Source organism: Mustela nivalis (genome assembly GCF_964662115.1).
Source record: "Mustela nivalis genome assembly, chromosome: 14".
NCBI classification, from domain to species: domain Eukaryota; kingdom Metazoa; phylum Chordata; class Mammalia; order Carnivora; family Mustelidae; genus Mustela; species Mustela nivalis.
Window position 1 is genome coordinate 74,641,660 of NC_139033.1, and position 16,218 is coordinate 74,657,877.

The following is a 16,218-nucleotide window of genomic DNA, read 5'->3' on the forward strand; positions in this document are numbered from 1 at the left end:
GTATGAGCTAGCCGGGTGCCTTAAAATATTTTTTTTTAATTATTTTTGTGACGATTTTATTTGACCGAGATAAAGAGCACAAGTAAGCAGAGCAGCAGGCAGAAGGAGAGGGAGAAGCAGGCTCTCTGCTGAGCAGGGAGCCTCGTGTGGGCCTCGATCTCAGGACCCTGGAATCAAGACCTGAGCCGAAGGCAGCTGCTTAACCCACTGAGTCACCCGGGCATCTCCACTCCCCAACACCGACAAAGACTTTCAAATAAAAATTATTTGAAAGCCATATACATTTGGGGGCATTTTTGTAAGCATTAAGCTTCTCCAGCTCTACTTAGAGGGAATAACCACCTTGGTATAAGGGTAGGCTGACGCAGTCCATCATGATTTCAAACCACACCTGTGTCCTCTGGGAAAGGCAGACTGGCTCTAGGCTGGTGGGGGAGGGGAGCTCACCTGGTCTCCCTGGAACCACTCTGGCAGCCGCCAGTAAAACGGCTCTGCGTGGACGTGCTGCCTGACGGTGACGGCGTCCAGGAGGACATCAGGGGCCTGGTAATACACCCCCTCAGTCGTGCCCTGGAGATTGCTCTGAGAGACCACGCGCAGGAGGGGCTGCCCTGAGCCCAGCGTCACCTGGTCATGGAAGGGAAGAAAAACAGACCTGAGAGCCGGAGTTTACTCCTCACCTTTGATTCATCAGATTCTACTATGGTTTCACAGACCGGGTAGCTTCAGTATTAAAACGGGAGTCCCAGAGACATCTTCCAGCCTTCCAACTCCAACACCTGGGTTGGAGGAAAACTGTGTGTGTTTTACACTACTGCCCTGAGGGGCAAACTTGCTCCGCTGGGGCAGGATTTGGTTACATGAAAGAAACTGGTGTGTGTTGCAGTTCTGGCTTCTCTCCAATGAAAGCTTTTGGTAGATTAGCTCATGAGCGACCCTGAGCGCCTTCAGCTCCAGCTTCACTGATTTCCTCGGATGGCAGAGACAGAGCTCAGATTCGTAACGAACCCAATTAGCTTCCTGGAATTTCTGATGCTCTAAGAGCAAAATTTAAAGTAAGTCCTTGACTCTGTCCTCTACTGTCACCCGACTTCCATGGAGGGGGCGCAGGGAGGGAGGGTTTAAAAAAGCACGCTAGCACATTTTCCCGCATGTGTAACTTACCGGTGTCCTCACATAACCCTCCAGCTCGGAGCAGACTTGGGACAGCCCGAAGCAGAAGCAGGGGGTACATCCCAGAGGGTCATCGGCGCGGAGGGCATAGGTCCCAGCTTGACACTCGCTGCAATGAAGACCCAACACGTTTTCCTAAAGAGAAAGCAAGACTCATTTATTTTAACCTGAAAAGAGAGAGAGAGAGAGATGGGACTTCTGAACAGAAATGAAATGAAACACAAAAATAATTCTGGACCCTCAAGCGTCCCCAAAGCAGCTGTTTCCCTAGGCAAGCGCCCTAACCTCAAGGAACATCCACTCCCTCAGGCATGGGTGACTCATCAGAATCATCGTGGATGCTTTGGGAATATATAGGGCCCCTGATGAGCCTCTCCTGGAGCAAACCCGCGACACCGCCCCAAGGACCCAGGTGACTCCAATAATGGGTCAGGAGGAGGTGATGACTGAGGCAGGCCCCTCCCATTCTGATCTCTGTAAGGAAAGCTGCTGTCGCCCAAAAACAGGTTCACTGATGTTGCCATTACCCTCAGGACAGAGTATCTGCGTGAGTTTCCCTTCCCCCTCCCTAGTCACTAAGCAGCCCGCTACTCTCTCTCTCCTCTGTATCACCAGCACCTGGAAAAGCCCCGGCGGAGGTAACCAGTTACCTCCTAATAACATAGCACAACGGGGAAACCAGTGGAAATACACGGGATTAAACAAGAGGTTGAAATCTTACCTGCCGGGAAAATACAAAACACAAATTTCCCTCATCCTGGCCAGTACATATGAAACAATAATTACTTACCGGTTAGAAAATCACAAATCTTCTTTTATTTATTTAATTTTATTACTTTAAAAATTGGGGGAGGGAGCAGAGGAAGAGAGAGAATCCCAACCAGGCTCCATGCCCAGAGTGGAGCCCAGCCTGAGGTTCAGTGTTACTACCCTGAGATCATGACCTGAGCTGAAATCAAGAATCGGACACTTAACCCAGGTGCCCTGAATCACAAATCTTCTTGAAGCCCCGTGCTATCTATTTTACTTGTATAACCAAGATAGACAGGCTGCTCAGCCGCCTGGAACACCTGCCAGGTCTATCATCTGACACTCATAACGACCAGTAAAAATTCCATTTAAAGAATCATCCATTGTTCTAGAAGATCATACCAAGAATTGAAGGTCGAACCCAGAAGGTAGTGAGGATTCACTATGAAAAGTGTCTAAAACCTAGCTGCTGATGTAAATGGTTACAGATTTCATTTGTTTGACAGAGAGAGCATGCAGAAGCAGGGGGAGAAGCAGACTCCCCGCTGAGCAGGGATTCCCAAAGAGGGGCTCCATCCCAGGACCTCAGGATCATGACCTGAGCCGAAGGCAGACGCTTAACTGACTGAGCCACCCAGGCGCCCCTAATTTAAATAGTTAAAAGCCCCACAGTCGTAGTGATGAGTGAGAGAGGGGGCTGTTACCTTGCAGGAGCAGCTACCGGTTTCTGCTGCACAGTTGCACAGACCCCGTTCCTCATCACAGGTGTCCGCCAATGTCCCTCGGAGGTCACAGTCACAGGCCACACAGTCTGGAAAGTCTCTGTACCCCAGGGAGCACTGATGACAGCTGGGTCCGCCGAAGGCCGGCTTACATCGGCAGTGGCCAGTGAGCACATCGCAGCTGGGACTGGAGGCCCCAACCCCACTACAGTTGCAGGCCTGGGAAAACAAACTCACTTAATAAAAAGGCTCCTTTTATATTTGCATCATGTACACAGGTTACAGAACAGTAACTGTGGGGACTTCATTGAACACAGGGGTTTCTTTCACCACTCACTTTGCCATGAGCCAACAGGAGGCAGCAGCTGCCAGCCTGGGGCACACGCACACAGGGCTGAGCCTGTGACCTCACACCCAACCCAGCAGCAGCATCCTACATATCCAAGTCAAGTCTGTTTCCAAAAGGCAAACTATACCCAAGTTCAACTGAGGAAAGGTACCCTGAAAATAGAACCGCTGCAGATTGGATTCAACCCCCCAGGAAAATGACTTCTGCCCTTCTCCTGGAAGATCGTGTCCACGGCAGCATCTGTGTCAAGGGCACTAAAATAAAGTTTCTAAACCATCAGTTCCACAGTGGGGTTCTTGGAGAAAATAGAATAATGTGCTTTAAGGCGGCTGCTTCTGGCACCTGGCTGCCTGGACCCATACTAAGTTTTAAACAGAAACCACAGAGCTGTTCAGCAGGTCAAGGTCAAGGGCGCAGATGAAAGAGAAGGAGTGAACCTTGCCCTGGTGAAGTACTTCCCAGCAACGGTGGTGCATACCTGGCATCCGAGCTCAAGGTCGTGGCCCCAGTATCCGTCCTCACATTCATCACAGGTGGTGCCCCGAGTATGAGGAGGGCAGATACACTCCCCCGATTCAGGGTGACAAGTGTGCTGTGTGTGAGCGCAGTCACAGGCTACAACAGAGACACACGCATCAGGACCCCTGTGCAATCGAGGGGGTTAGAGCAGATCCCGCAGGTTCGCTCCCTTGGATTCACTATCTAAATTGTTCTTCTAGTTCCTAATAGAGACCTCGTGATTCCCAAGGTCACCTATCCCTGTCTCTCGGGAGGGGGCTCTTCCTTCTTGTGGAGAGATGTGGTTGCAAAAGGGGTAATTGGGACAGAGAAACAGAAGCAGGTGTAAAACAGGCACTACGGAGCATTGATTGTGTGCCAAATGCCGTGGTAAGGACTTTATGTCCCACATGAAAAGTAACTTCTGGGTGGAAATTATAATTAGCTTCTCTCTTCTACAGATAAGGTAACCAGAGCTAACTGAAGTAATTAATCTAAGTCCCCATAATTAGTAAAGCCTGATCAGAGATGACAGACGGATTAAGCATGGGATCAGGAAACAGAAAAAAAAAAAAAAAAACATAGGAAATCCTCCAGGTTAAAAGAGAAAAAGTAAAGGAGCTGAAGAGAACTGGAAGTCAAAGGAGAGCTCAAAGAAAAGTCTGGAAATCACAATCAAGCCTCAGATAATGAATTCCAGAGCTCACGTGTACAGCCGCCATCCTGGTAGGCGTAGAATCCGTGGGCACACCTGTCGCACTTCTCCCCAGCTACGCCCGGGACGCAGCGACACTGGCCATCCTCGGAGCAGTTGTCTGACACAGAGCCTGACATGTTGCAGTCACAAGGCAGGCACCCGAGCCCCGTGTCCAACCCGTAATAGCCAGGCTGTTGCACAGTGGGGGCAGGAGCGTGGAAGCCAAAGTACATTTTAGTTAGCCACGAATCCTTATGAGCATGTTTCCCCAATCAAACGTCAATGTTTCACAGAACCCAAGAGTGGTCATGACATCACTCCAGTCCTTTGTAAACTGAATACAGACTCTGCAAGTCAGGACACCCGGCAATCACCAGCCGTGCTTAGGGCAGTAGCTCTTTCTGGCAGTCCTGAAGGGCATTCCACTTGAACCAAGGTCAAGGCATCAATTATAGAAATCGCTGACGGGGCGCCTGGGCAGCTCAGTGGGCTATGCCTCTGCCTTTGGCTCAGGTCATGATCTCAGGGTCTTGGAATCAAGCCCCACATCGGGCTCTCTGCTCAGCGGGGTGTCTGCTTCCCCCCTACCCTTGCCTGCCTCTCTGCCTACTTGTGATGTCTCTCTCTCTCTCTCTTCTGTCAAATAAATAAATAAAATCTTTAAAAAAAAAAAAAAAGAAATCACCGACAAACACGTGAATGTCTGTAATGGCCAGTAGGCTCCTTACCAGGCACTGGTCACACTGCCGTCCAGTCACATGTGGTTTGCAGTCACAGAGTCCAGTCTCCAGATGGCAGACATCAGAAAGGGAGCCTTTCCTGTGGCATTCGCAGGCTAACACACACACAAGAGACATATTTGTGCCCATTTCTGGGTGTGGTTGTGGTAAGATCCCTTGATCCCCGAAGGAAAAACATTAAATATTCATGTTTCAAATCCTAAAACTAAAAGAAAAGGTTACTCTGCAAGAACTGTTAATTTAGTGTTTTTCCAAAGAGTAAGCCAACCCAGGGTTGGTGGAAGGAGCCATCTCACAGAAAAACCACTGAGGCTCTTAAGATAACAATTAGCAAATGATCTTAACCAATTGCATGAATTCCTTGAAATTGTAAAAATGAGCCACCAAGGTTTATCAATGAATCTTCATAAAAAAACATACAATGGAGATTTCAAAATCAATTTAGCCCTCTCGTCTTATTCCAATCATGTATTTAATATTTAATATTTTAAAGCTCAGTTATAACAATCTAAATAGCTAATATTACATTTCATAGTTTAATGTAAAACATTTCCCTGTTCTAAGTCGCGAGTCACCTGTAGCCCCAATACACTCACCTTCAAGCCAAACATTTCAGTTTTACCTACGGTTATAAGGCTGATGTTCAAAACTACGAAGCCCCCCACCTTTGCAAAGTGGTAGAACTTAATGGCTCCTGAAATGTTTAATTGATATTTATAGCACAGCTGTCAATATGTTCTTCATTGAAAATATCTAGTAATCTCTTGACCAAATACCCCAGGAATGTGCATGGTCTTTGAACACTTGGACTCCAGATATGTACACTCTCTCAGATGTTATAATGATATAAGAAAAGAAAAGGAAAACTCCACAAATTCTCTCAAGCCGAGCATACTTTGTCCCGCAGTGATCGGCGGGGGATCGTGGTCGATGCTGGAAGGCTGAGTTTCAGAAGAAAGGCAGTGGAATTCTGCCTCCGTCAGGGACTGTGTCCAAGACACATGCGGAGGTGTTCCCCGGTGTAGGTGGATCGTCTAGGAATCCCTCCCCAGGCTGGGCAAGGGCAAGTGGCAAGAGCCACTCACCACTGCCCATTCTTCTAGCTTACCCTTGAACACTCAACTCACTTTTGCATTAAACATGGCTCCTGTGGGAGGGGGGTGTGTTGCTGACCCTGGACAGACTGCCCTAGCCAAGGCCAGTCAATTTCTAGAGCAAGTAAACAGCTTGCCTGCCAGACACCTTTCATAGGCAAACAACCCCATGGAGAGCCCACACCCGCAAACACCTTCGTAGGAGCCCTCTCCTTCACTTGGGCTTCACTTCCTCTATCCCCCTGACCTCTCACCCCAAGCTCCGCATCAGACAATGAGGGACAGCTCCTCTGCCCCAGAGCCTGCTGAAATGATTCAAAGTAGCCAATCCTAACCGTGCTTACCCTGCCTTGCCCGTTCCTTCCTGAGGAAACCACAACAAAGGCTCTAGCTCACATTTCCCCTCATGGCAAACCTGGGTGCTTCCGGAATACCAACCCCCCCACCCTGCCCCCAGGGCCTTGGTGTGTCCCCTCCTCCTGGCCTCTGCTGGCCTTGCCATACCTAAATAATAAAACCTGTATTTTCAAACACTCCTCAGCATCCAACTATTCTCAGTTGTCTCCTGCAGAAAATGGTAGACACACATTTATTCACGTGCGTACATGTGCACACACACACACACACACACACACACACACACACACACACAGCGGTCCGTGGTCCCATCTCCCTGTCGCCCTCTCTTCCCTTCAGCACCTTCCCATTCAACCTTCCCCTCCTGCCTCTTGGTTGCTAACACTGCTCCTCGTGAGAAGTCTCCCGAACTTCGCAGGAGCAAATTCAAACAGCTCATTCTGGGTCTTCAACTTGCTGTGTCTTCCTGAGAGATGGGGCCCATGGACACTCCTTCCTTTTCGAACCTGGCTCTCACTGAGGCGAGGTACGACCTCTGGTTTCCTCACTCCTTCTTGTGTCTCACCCTCCTTCTTCCCCTGCCTCTGGGGAAAAGTCGATGCTCACCCTGTGATCACCATAAAATACTGACGATAACGAATTGTACTTCCTGCACTGGCCCTTTGTGCCTGGGTCATGTTCTAGTATATTTCATTGAAACTTCATTATAAACAGAAAGCACTATAACCTTCTTTCTTTTTCAATGTGAAATCTACACCTTAGAGACATGATGTCTCACAGCTATTTGTAGTTGTCTTTCTATTATAACAATTCTAACAGTAAATAGTAGTTATTACTAAAAAATTGTTTGCTCTAGGGGCACCCAGGTGGCTCAGTCGGTTAAGCATCTGCCTTCAGCTCAGATCATGATCCCAGGATCCTGAGATCAAGCCCCACATGGCGGGATCAGGGGATGTCTCTGTTCAGTGGAGAGTCTGTTTCTTTCTCCCTCTGCCCCTCTCCCCGACAGCTCATGCTCTCTAATTAAAAGATCTTTAAAAAAAAAATTTCTTGCTGTAAATAATATTAATTTAAAGTAGTTGCTAGTAACTGACTGCTAGGAGCTTCACATGTATCTTAATTCTCCTAAGAACCCCACAATATAAAAATTATAACCGCTTAACTTAATGCATATAAGTTTCCTTGAATAGCCGAGCTGTTCCTACAGCCTCTCCCTCCCTCGGTTGCTCCCATGCTGCCCTGGAAAACCCGTTCCACACGCATGAATCCCACTTACCACACCGACGCTGACGACTCCCCAGGCTCTCTTTCTTCTCTGATTCCCACACGCCTGAATATATAAATGCCTCCCTGCAAAACCCCTAGGAATTCCCATGTCAGCAATATTGAATACTGACCCTTCCACTGGGGTTAACCTAGTAAAATACAGGAATAGATTCACATGCGGAGCCTCTAAGAAGTCCGTAAGGAGGATCCTATTATAGACCTGGAGGATTTCTAGTGAAATATCCAGAAATAACAAGAATTCATCTCATCAAAGCTGGGGGACAGGGAAGAGGAAATGAGAAAAGAACAAAACTTGTAAAGGCGTGGAGACTAGAAAGAATCCGGACAGTGTCAATCTGTAACCACACCGCTGCCTGGGCCACCGACCTGGGCCCAGACCCCAGTCCTGCCTGTCCCGACACCACCCCCTCCCACCTTCTAGTCAACCCAGAAATTTCCTAGATTTTTTTCTTTTCTTTTCTTTCTTTCTTTTTTTTTTTTTTAGAGAGAGAAAGGGAGGAGCAGAGGGAAAAGGAGGGAGAGAGAGAATCCCCAGGAGACTCCCCACTGAGCACAGAGCCTGCCATGGGACTCAATGCAGGGCTCCACGTGGGGCTTGATCCCACAAACCCAGATCATGACCTGAGCTAAAATCAACAGGCTAAGGCTCAACTGACTCAGCCACCCAGGAGCCTGGAGAGTTTCTAGTATCTTCCCTTTTACCCCCACGACAAAAGCTCTAGTGGAAGCCCTCATTAACTTTCCCAGCAAGTTTCTTTTCTGGCCGTGTCTCTCCCCTTGTCCGCTCTGTCCTCTGCAGGGGTTCCAGGGCTCAACACAGATCTGGCCAGACCCCGCCCCTATTCCAGTGACCTGGAGTCGGGGACAGATGGCGCAGCCTCTGCAGGCCAGCGCTGTCCATACCTGTCAGCCATGGCTCCTGCCCTGGCCTGACCCTGCCTTTCACATGGTGTCGGGACAGGCAGGACTGGGGTCTGGGCCCAGGTCGGTGGCCCAGGCAGCGGTGTGGTTACAGACTGACACTGTCCGGATTCTTTCTAGTCTCCACGCCTTTACAAGTTTTGTTCTTTTCTCATTTCCTCTTCCCTGTCCCCCAGCTTTGATGAGATGAATTCTTGTTATTTCTTGTCAGCCCACCCAAACATCTCAGACTCATCCTGAAAGACTCACATCAAGCAGCACTAACTCCAGAGGCAGCCCCACACTCTTCTGGGCCCTTACAGAGCTTTGTGCAAACGCCAGGGATGGTCACTGATCACCGTGCAGAGCTGCCTGTCCTATTGGCCTGACACGGCGTGCACAGGTCTCCTGAGCCCTGCAGATGAGGCTGATGCGACAAACATGATCTCTGATGTCACTGAGACTAAGACCTGGGCCAACAACTCGGGCCCACCTCGGTTGATCACCAAGATCTGCTTTCTACACAAAATACCAAAGCAGTTTTGTCAATGTAGATGCAAATACAAAGGAGAATGATTTTTTTGGTCATGATGAAAACTTTTAAATACATGTGAACAACTTGGGTAAGTAAATTCCCTTTTGCAACTATGAATTTTATGTAATTGAAATACAGATCAATGGTTTCTTATGAAAGTTTAAAATCCTAATTGAAATAGGCTATAAAACATGCACTGAATTTTGAAGACTCAACATTAAAAAGGAAAGCAAATATCTCATAATACTTGAAAAATCTGATTATGTGACGAAATGACATTACTTTTATAATTGGGTAAAATAAGATGTATTGCTGCAGTACATTTCATCTGTATCATGTTATTAATGTGGTGACTAGAAATTTTAAAATTATATGTGTCGTTTACATTTTTATTGGACAGCATTAATATAGAAAAATAATTTTAAAAACACTGTTTTTATTGTTAGCACTTAAAATAGCTGTCATTTATTTCATTTCCAGAACTTTAAATTTTTATCCCAATTAATCCTCACAAAGGCCTTAATATATATATATATATATATACATATATGTGTGTGTGTGTGTGTGTGTGTAAAGCATATATATATATATATATATACACAAAACTATGTCCATTTTATGTAATGAGGAAATTGTGGATCAGAGAGGTTAACACATTGGCCTAATGTCACACAGCTGGTCACACAGACCAAAACTCAGCTCTAACCCACATGAGTCAGACTCCAAAGCCTGAGATCCACATGCGTGTTTTGCCTCCCCAATAGACCTGGGCCATAATTTTTCCAACTCCTCTGATGATCCTTAGGACAGTGTTTGGGAAGTAACAAATGCTTAATAAACAAGAAATGAACAGAGAAATGAATCATCAAGGTTTGCAATAAAGATGAAAAGGAATCACATGAGTATAGTGAAAGCATTCTGTAAACTTTGAAGCTTTACACAAACACCAGTTATCATAATTATGCTCCTGTGATAACCAATCAAGGTGGCTGTGCCACCAAGACCCAGTCGATGGGCCCATAGTGACAAAGCCTTTTCCCTCTCTGGAAGCATGCCTGGGAAAATACCTTTTCTGTATCACTAGTTCCCTCTTGTGTCTCCCTGTTGTAATAGCACGTCAGAACTTTGTATTTGCAGGAAATTATTAAAATAATGTAAAATTGCCATTTTTGCTCTTTTCACACCTTCGAGAACTGTACATAAAAATCCAAGGGCTATATCAGCCCTGAGGCTACAAGTTAGTCATCTGGGGTACAGGAAAGCCTGCTGTCTTCAGTGAGTGGTTCTAAGTGATCCCTAACATCAGAAAGGAAGAAGAGTCCTGTGGGGCAACGTGAGAGTCAGTAGTTCAGGAACAGATCTGTGAGACTCCAAGCATAGAGCCTTCCCATTTCACACTCTGTATCTTGAAATCCCACCTGACTCATGAGACCCCGATCCTGTCCCTCATAAACACTGCAGGCTTCAAGCTCAGTCTGCCTTCCCCGGTGCCGGGGAGCATGTCAGCACCCCATCAAGTACCACTTCCCCACCCCATTGGAAGGACACCTATATTTTCCAGGCCCCCCCTGACCTGCTCTGTAGGAAACAGATCAAGCTAAGGCAGGGCACACCGGGAAGGGGAAGAGTGAGGTCTTGGGTCTACACTGGTATTAACACAAGCACCAATCAGGATAAAGTTACCCCAGATGCTGAGCCCTTTCCAACGCATGTAAGTAGATGGAGATGCCACATGGCCATGAGTAAGGGCTCTGACTTGACAGCCCCACACTCACCGCGACAATTTTTGGCGGTCACAGCATCCCCGTAGAAGCCGTCAGCACACCTCTCGCAGTGGGCGCCATCCGTGTTCCCAATGCATTTCAGGCACTCTCCGGTGACGGAGTCACAATGACCCTCCTCGAAGGGGTTCACATTGCCGCTGCAGTTGCAGGGGACACAGGATTCCCCAGGGACTGTCGGGTTTCCATAGTAACCGTCTGCACATCTGCATATAAGTATTGAAAGAGGGATCCAAATGCATGTAGTTCCTCTAGACATTACCCCCGCCATCCAGGGAAGCTCTGAATGGTTAGTAAACCAGACGGACTCTTTTTCCATAAGACTGATTGGGAAGCCATGCAACAAACACCCAGTCTGGACATCCAGATTGCCTCCACTCATTGTGAAGACAGAGAGTGTACCCCGAATGAGCCATAAATCCCAGTGGATGTGCCCTCAGCTCCGGGGCCAACTGGACCGGCACGCCGCGGGTGTGACGTGGCTCTCCCAGGGACCTCAGCCAGAGCTGGGCACTGGGGCTGACACATGGGAAAAGACAGCGTGGACTCTCAGGCGCCAGAAGACAGCTATTAAATCAAACCACCCCTACTATGGAACTATCCAGAATAATGGGGTATTTCAGTGTGTGAATAGTAAACCCTGGCCCCTCGCTGTTTTCTATTGTTACTGATGAGAACTCCTGTGAGTTCAAGGAGCCCAAATGCTGTTCTTAAAAAATCCCCCCCCGGGGAGTTTTCACACATGCTTTTTAATCAACATACAGTCTTCTCTATAATTATGCAAAATAATCATTACACACCAAAACTCTAAAATCATACTTAGCTATGATATCTAAGATATCTTAGATATATCTATATATCTAAAATCATACTTATCTATTATTTATCAAAATAAACATGTATCACTGATATTTAACTAAAAAAAAAGTTTGATATGATTTTGGAAATCAGCTGAGTGATGCCGACAGAGTACCTCTCGCACCAAGCTCCCGAGTATCCTGGGGCACACTGGTCACAGACTACTTCGTCCCCATTCTCAAGGTGGCAGGTAGGGCTGAAACTGTCAAAACATGACAAATGAACACAATTTTCCAATGGGTGGCACAGAATTTCTAAACATTTAAAATCCTTGTGTTTTACCACTCCTTATGAACGTTCAATGGAACTTCACTCCAGAACCCCGGCCCCCAGAAATGCAGCCCACCTCATGAGCCTCTCTCCTGGGCAGTGGACACTCCCCGTCTGTACTCTTGCTTGTCCCTCAGCCCAGAGGGTGTTTCTTTTCCTCTCTGCCTGGAATCACCTTATCCCTTGTGTCCAACTCAGCTGCCCTCTCCTCCAGGAGGACTTCTCTGACATTCTTCTCGGCTGAGCGGAGCTCCCGTCTGTGGGTTCCCCGGCACTGGTCAGCCTGCCTCAGAGTCCTGCCCACACTGGCCAGGCAGGAGTGAGCTCAAGCTTACAAGGGACAGCCCGGGAACATTCTCTAAAGGATCCCCACTGCTCACTAAGGTCCTCTCAACCTTTACTCCTGGGGTCTAGGGAGGCCTCTGAAGGGAGGTATGAGGGCCACTATGATTTCATCAGAGTAGCCCTCTTTGTATCTGCTTTACACAGTGAGGTTTCAAATAAAAATCCCCGTGGGGGAGTTCTCTGGGCTGGGGGAGGAAGAGTCCTAAAGGGTAAGCCAGTGAGAGATAAATAAGCTTTCAGATCCAGGCCTGTGGACACACCGGGCCCAGCATGGCGAACAAAGCCTTGTGCATCACTGACCCTTCCCACTCCCCTGGATGGTAGTCAGGACCACATGGTGGTCCCATGGGACCAGCAGCCATGGATGAATCCTCCAATATTTGAGTACCTTCCATGATAACTCAGTGTACGGTAGGCACTCAATAAATATTGGTCGAGGGTGCCTGGGTGGCTCAGTAATTAAGCATCTGCCTTCGGCTCATGTCATGATCTCAGGGTCCTGAGTTCGAGCCCCACATCGGGCTCTCTGCTCAGCTGGAAGCCTGCATCTCCCTCTCCCACACCCCCTGTTTGTGTTCCCTCTCTCCGCTGTGTCATTCTCTGTCAAATAAATAAATAAAATCTTTGAGAAAACCTCCTAGCCTATGGGCACTGAAAGAGTTAACAAGCCACACTAGACCAAGAGGAACCGAAGTATGCATGTTTTCTTGCCAACCCATGATCTTTCTTATATAAATTAGTATGCCAAACTTGTTCTTTTTAGAAAGAGAGAATTCACCCCTCCATCTTTAATCTTAACTAAGTACCACCTGGGAGGCACACTTTTCTCACACACAAAACCCTGCTCGGAATGTATCTGTGCACATCTGAATGGACTCTCTGGCCACACTAGGCCTGCTTCCCTGGTGGGGGTGCTGTGCTTACTTGTTGGAGGCTGTGGTGAGGGGGCAGGCACACCGCTGGCAGTCCCCTGGAGTCCCTTGGGAAGGCAGCCCGTAGAAGCCGGGCACACACTGCTCACAGTGGTCCCCGGTCGTGTTATGCTCACATGCCTAAACACACGCAGGAAGAGAAGACTCAGTTCAGGCTTCCTTAAACAATTCTCTGATTCATCGAAAAATAACTTAAAGTCAGGGTGGGAAAAAAAATGCTCCAACAAATCACCAAACTCTGTGACATGATGAGGGCTGCCTGTTTCTAGATTAATACAAAATTTTAAATTATATAATTGATATACGTGGGAAGCTTTTCCTTCTGCCCATGTCAGAGTAACTGCTACCAGACTTGTCTTTCTGTGGGAAAGAACTAGAAAACTGAAACAAAACATATCGAACCACTTCTTTTAGACACTAGGCAACAGAGGTGAAAGAAAGGAGGTGATGGGATGAAACCTCAGGATCTCATGTCTTTTTTCTGGAGACTCTTGATAAGTGGGCCATGGAAGGGGGAGACCCAAGCAGAGTGTGGCATCCTGTTGAGTTGAGGAGACAGAGGTCTGAGTTTGGGGAGACTGGAACTGCAGGGATTTGGCTCGAGAATTGGAGTTTCACAGAATTAGACCTCCAGAAATCTGCACGGGAGACCCCTTCAAATAGCTACTAAATATAAGCTTCTTGTGTGTAGTGTGATTTCCATGCAGCATGCTGAAAAATTAAGAACTCACACAAAGCCCAGGGCCACTAGAATTGTAACCAGCCAGTGCAGGGCATCTCTGTTATATGCCCAGAACACCCAGTAGAGATCCCAGAAGAAAAACTTGTTTGTGGTAGGGCTACACCTTCCCTAGAGTAGAGGTTCTATTAGGCCCACCCTAACAAAACTTAAAAACAAACCTTGAAACAATCCAGCTGACCTGTGATAATTTAACTACTTGCCAAAACAAACTCTGATCTTCTTTCAAGGAAAGTAACGAAATCCAGAAACTTAACAATGAATAATATTCATTGTGCAATCAGAAACTACTGAGTACGTTTCCACCAGTCACATCTGGGAGAATTTGGAATCCAGGAGTCCAGACAGATATCAAGTAGGTAAGCAAATAAACATTAGAAAGGAGGATTCTTGCTTACAGTAGAATGCTGTGTGCCAACTGAGAAGCATGGAGAATATCATACAAGTGTTCATGGGGCAAGAATCATCAGAGACTGCTAACCCTAAGGGAGAATGTGATGATGAATATGATACTTGTTCAGTCTTAGAGTGTCTCCCTCACAATGCTTATTAATTGCAAAAGATAAGATCAGTAAATGTATAGTAATTGACTGATAGCTGGAGTGTGTAATCAGAATTCACACCACCAGTGAGGGGCAGTGGACACTGTGGGCTTCCACCTGTGGTTCTCTGACAAGGCCACAGCATCGCTAATGAGGTGTTCTGCCCTGAAAGGTATAACCTGAATCAATTCATTGAAAAACAAGAGAAAAGCCCCTAATAAGGGGCATTTTATTCTTTGAAAAATGACTGTGTTCTTCAAGTAGGTAAGCAAATAAACATTAGAAAGGAGGATTCTTGCTTCAAGGTGCCATTATCATAAAAGACAAACACTGTGGAAGTACTTCAGATTAAAGAAGACTAGGGAGCTATGACAATAAAATGCAGTACCTGAACTATATGGGGGCCTGTAACGGCGGGGAAAAGAAAATGCTACAAAGGGCACAATGGAGTCAACTGACCAAATGGAAAAATGGATGGTAGATTAGAAAAAAGTAGAATACAAAAGTTATATTTTTTGAAGTTGACAATGTTCTGTGGTTATATAAGAGAAAATCCTTATTTTCAGGACAAACACACTGAACAATTTACGGATAAATAGCACAGTGTACATGACTTATTCTCGAGTGGTTTAGAAAAAACATTATGATTAGACAAACAGATAATGAGAATAATACAGCAAATGGGGCAAATGTCAGTGACAAGGTGAATCTGGGTAAAAGGTGGGTGCCCTAAGTACTATTTTTCTTCCTACAACTTCTGCATACACTTAAATCAATTTCCAAATAAGGGTTTGTTTGTTTCTTAAGGCAGGATAATAACTATCAAATCTGAGAAGAAGCAAACCCACAAAAACCAAATGTGAATTGTAAGGAGAAAAATCTAAGAACCAAGCAGAGGAAAAAAAAAAAGAACCCAGAGAATTGCATGGATAAGACCGACTACTGACTTTTCATTTGAAACAATGGAAGCCACAACAACATTTAAGTCCTGAAAAAAAAAAAAAATCTGCAAAAATCTACTTCCAACTCGAAGGTGAAAGAAAGCCTTTTTCAGGTCAACAAAATGTGAGAGAATTTGTTGGCTGTCAGATCTGCACCGAACAAATGCTAAAAACAGCTCTTCATGAGTCAGGGACACAGAACCAGGTGAAATCCTGGATTTATACCAAGAATTGAAGAGTATCAGAAACCATAAATACAGGGAAAATATGAAAGACTTCTTTCCTTCTTGAAAACATGTCTTTAGAAAGCAGAATGACGCCACATCAGGTGTGTAGGAAGTACCAGGAGAAACAGGATGGGCACAGCGGGCCACGCAGGAAGCAACACCGAGCATGAGGACAGCTGCACGGCTCAAGGGAAAGCTGAGCCAATTCTCCACATTCTTCCCCAAGTCCCTGTCAACCCATGACTCTGTCTCCTTAGGTCCTCCCATGACCCCAGTGCCCAGGCTTATGCTACCCAGAGCCTTCTCCTGCCATCTGTACCCACCCCTGCCCCACCTCCCACCTGTGGGTCTACCTTGCCACTTCATTTTACCCCCTTCTCTGAGAGCCACTCATTTTACAGATCTTATTGGCCTTTTTCCATTCAACGGCTTAAGTAATATTTCCAGTTTCTAAGCTGCATACTTTTCTATAATTCCTGAG

At 46.6% G+C, this 16,218-nt stretch overlaps 1 protein-coding gene across 1 annotated transcript in view; it reads right to left on the reverse strand.

The window, feature by feature from the left end:
• LAMA1 (laminin subunit alpha 1) overlaps positions 1–16,218 on the reverse strand; it is a 157,920-nt gene that overhangs the window by 62,135 nt on the left and 79,567 nt on the right. The window contains exons 17-25 of the mRNA XM_082697304.1: positions 13,281–13,408; positions 11,857–11,943; positions 10,878–11,089; positions 4,918–5,024; positions 4,200–4,380; positions 3,473–3,609; positions 2,628–2,864; positions 1,165–1,308; positions 448–627 (exon numbers count right to left, since the gene is read on the reverse strand). Of these exons, the coding sequence (XP_082553430.1) occupies positions 448–627; positions 1,165–1,308; positions 2,628–2,864; positions 3,473–3,609; positions 4,200–4,380; positions 4,918–5,024; positions 10,878–11,089; positions 11,857–11,943; positions 13,281–13,408 (1,413 nt within the window). The remainder of the gene's footprint in view (positions 1–447; positions 628–1,164; positions 1,309–2,627; positions 2,865–3,472; positions 3,610–4,199; positions 4,381–4,917; positions 5,025–10,877; positions 11,090–11,856; positions 11,944–13,280; positions 13,409–16,218) is intronic.